The sequence below is a fragment of the Solanum stenotomum genome, unplaced genomic scaffold, assembly GCF_019186545.1.
Source record: "Solanum stenotomum isolate F172 unplaced genomic scaffold, ASM1918654v1 scaffold26055, whole genome shotgun sequence".
Classification (NCBI taxonomy): Eukaryota; Viridiplantae; Streptophyta; class Magnoliopsida; order Solanales; family Solanaceae; genus Solanum; species Solanum stenotomum.
The window spans coordinates 42,834-45,423 of NW_026028859.1; the positions used below are offsets into that span (position 1 = coordinate 42,834).

The window sequence follows — 2,590 nt, forward strand, 5'->3', positions numbered from 1 at the left end:
TTGCTTGGACTCGTAACACTCGTCTATTCTAAATCTTGGTTAAGGAATAATAAGAAAATAAATTACAAGAAAACATTTGATTGAAAATCATATATATAAAAAAATAAGATAAAATTATCTACATATATATAGCAATAAAGAGTAGAACTTCAGATTGTGACATGTCATGAAACAAAGCGAACGTCCTTTATCTAAAGTCTTTCTTTTGTGGGGTGATTTGATTGACCATATACTCTTTAAATTTTTGGATATCTTCTTACAATGTCACCCTTAAAAGTTGTCCTAGTTTTTGACGAAATAGATATGATGTCATTTTGTCACGATGAGATCTAACCTTCTATAGGTTACCTACTATTCCATCAAGGGCATCAAGCCAAACATAATCTACGAATACATTTAAAAATTGAAATAAATAGGTCAAACCCTCCTCGAGTTGCCTACGTATCAAAACAAAATTAGGCCATGCGTAGTCCGTTACATACAAAGCTAATGGAGAATTGAAAAATTTCTAATAAAGTGACCGAAGACAATATAAGCCACCTCGTATCCTGCCAACAGTGTCAGGCCAAGCGTAGTTCATATTACATAAAAAGGAAATTTCAAAATCCTACTAAAATACCAAATCTGGTGTGGATTTCCTATGTATCCCCGCCAAGGGAATCAGGTCAAAACGTAGTTTTCAATACATGACAAAAAACATTACATAAAAAATGAAATAGAAACTTCTAGATGTAGTGTCTCTTAACCGCATCTGCATTGATGGCTTTCGGCCATATCTTACCATCCATTTCTATTAGAATCAAATCTTCTCTGGTCAGTACTCGGTGAACCATGTAAGGTCCTTGTCAATTTGGTGCAAACTTCCTCTTAGCTTTATCTTGGTGCGGGAATATTCACTTCAACACCAATTGTCCCGGTTCAAACTGTCTCAATCTTACTCTCTTGTTGAAAACGTTGGTCATCCTATATTGATAAAGTTGCTTGTAACAAACTGCATTCATTCTCTTTTCATCAATGAGCATCAATTGTTCATCCCAAATATGCGTCCACTTGGCATTACTTAACTCAGCTTCTTGGATGATCCTCAAAGATGGTATCTCAACTTCCATTGGTAACACTGCTTCTGTTCCATAAACCAAAAGATAAGGGGTTTCCCCAATCGAAATCCTTATCATGGTGCGGTAGCCAAGAAGGGCAAATGGCCAATTCTCATGCCAATGCTTGTAGTTATCAATAATTTTCCGCAATATCCTGTTGATATTTTTGTTGGCTACCTCAACTGCTCCATTCATCTGAGGTCGATAAGGAGTGTAATTGCGGTGAATAAATTTGAACTTCTCACATATTTCATGCATCAAACTGGTATTAAGATTAGCTCCAGTATCTGTATTCATTGACTCAGGGAATCCAAATCTACAAATGATGTTATTGCAGACAAAATCTATCACCACCTTCTTTGTCACAGACTTGTATTAAAATGCTTCTACCCACTTTGTGAAGTAATCAATAGCTATAAGAATGAACATGTGTCCATTGAGGCGGCTGGCTCAATAGGACCACTGACATCCATATCCCAAGGTGGAAACGACCAAGGAGAACTCATCATATTTAGCTTATTCGGTGGAACTCGAATCAAATCACCATGAATCTAACATTGATGACACTTTCTCACAAAACGAATGCAATCACTTTCCATGGTCATCCAGAAATATCCAGCTTGTAGAATCGTCTTTGCCAAAGTAAAACCATTCATGTGTGGCCCACATGTACCCCTATGTATTTCTTCAATCAACTTGCCTGCCTCTTGATAGTTAACACACCTTTATAATCCCAAATATGGAGTCCTCCTATAAGGGATTTCTCTACTTAGGAAAAAGTGATTTGCGAGTCTCTGAAGTGTTTTCTTTTGAACATTGTTTACGCCTTCCGAATAGTCTCCTCCTCCGAGATACCTCTTAATGTCATAGTACCAAGGCTTTCCATCTAGTTATTCATCTACATGGAAATAATAGACCGGTTGATCTTGCACATTGACCTTGATTGGATCTATGTAATTCTTGTCTGGATGTTTAATCATAGAAGCCAGGGTTGCCAAAGCATATGGAAACTCATTATGAGCTCGATGAATATGCTTGAATTCTATCTTGACAAATTTCTTTCACAATTCCCTCACGCAAAGCACATATGAAAGTATCTTTACATTCTTGGTGCTCTATTTGCCTTGAACCTGATGACTGAATAAGTCTGAATCACCTATAACCAATAATTCCTGTATGTTCATATCAACAACCATTCTAAGTCCAAGAACACAAGCCTCGTACTCTACCGTATTATTGGTGCACATGAATCTAAACTTTGTTGTAATAAGATAATGTTAGCCTAATGCTGAAATTAGCATTGCTCCAGCACCGACTCCTTTGGAGTTCGCAGCACTATCAAAAAAATTCTCCACCCGGGATATTATTCTGAAATATCCTCTCCAATAAATAAAACCTCTTCATAAGGTAAATAAGTTTTAAGAGGTTTGTACTCTTCATCAACATGATTTTTTCAGTGAGATGATCACCTAGCGCTTGTCCCTTGATAGCCT

At 36.8% G+C, this 2,590-nt stretch overlaps 1 protein-coding gene across 1 annotated transcript; it reads right to left on the reverse strand.

The window, feature by feature from the left end:
• Nucleotides 1-893: 893 nt before the first annotated feature.
• Nucleotides 894-1,394, reverse strand: LOC125851468 (uncharacterized). Its single transcript, XM_049531256.1, has one exon. It carries the CDS (start codon nucleotides 1,392-1,394, stop codon nucleotides 894-896), a length of 501 nt encoding a protein of 166 aa, XP_049387213.1.
• Nucleotides 1,395-2,590: the final 1,196 nt, after the last annotated feature.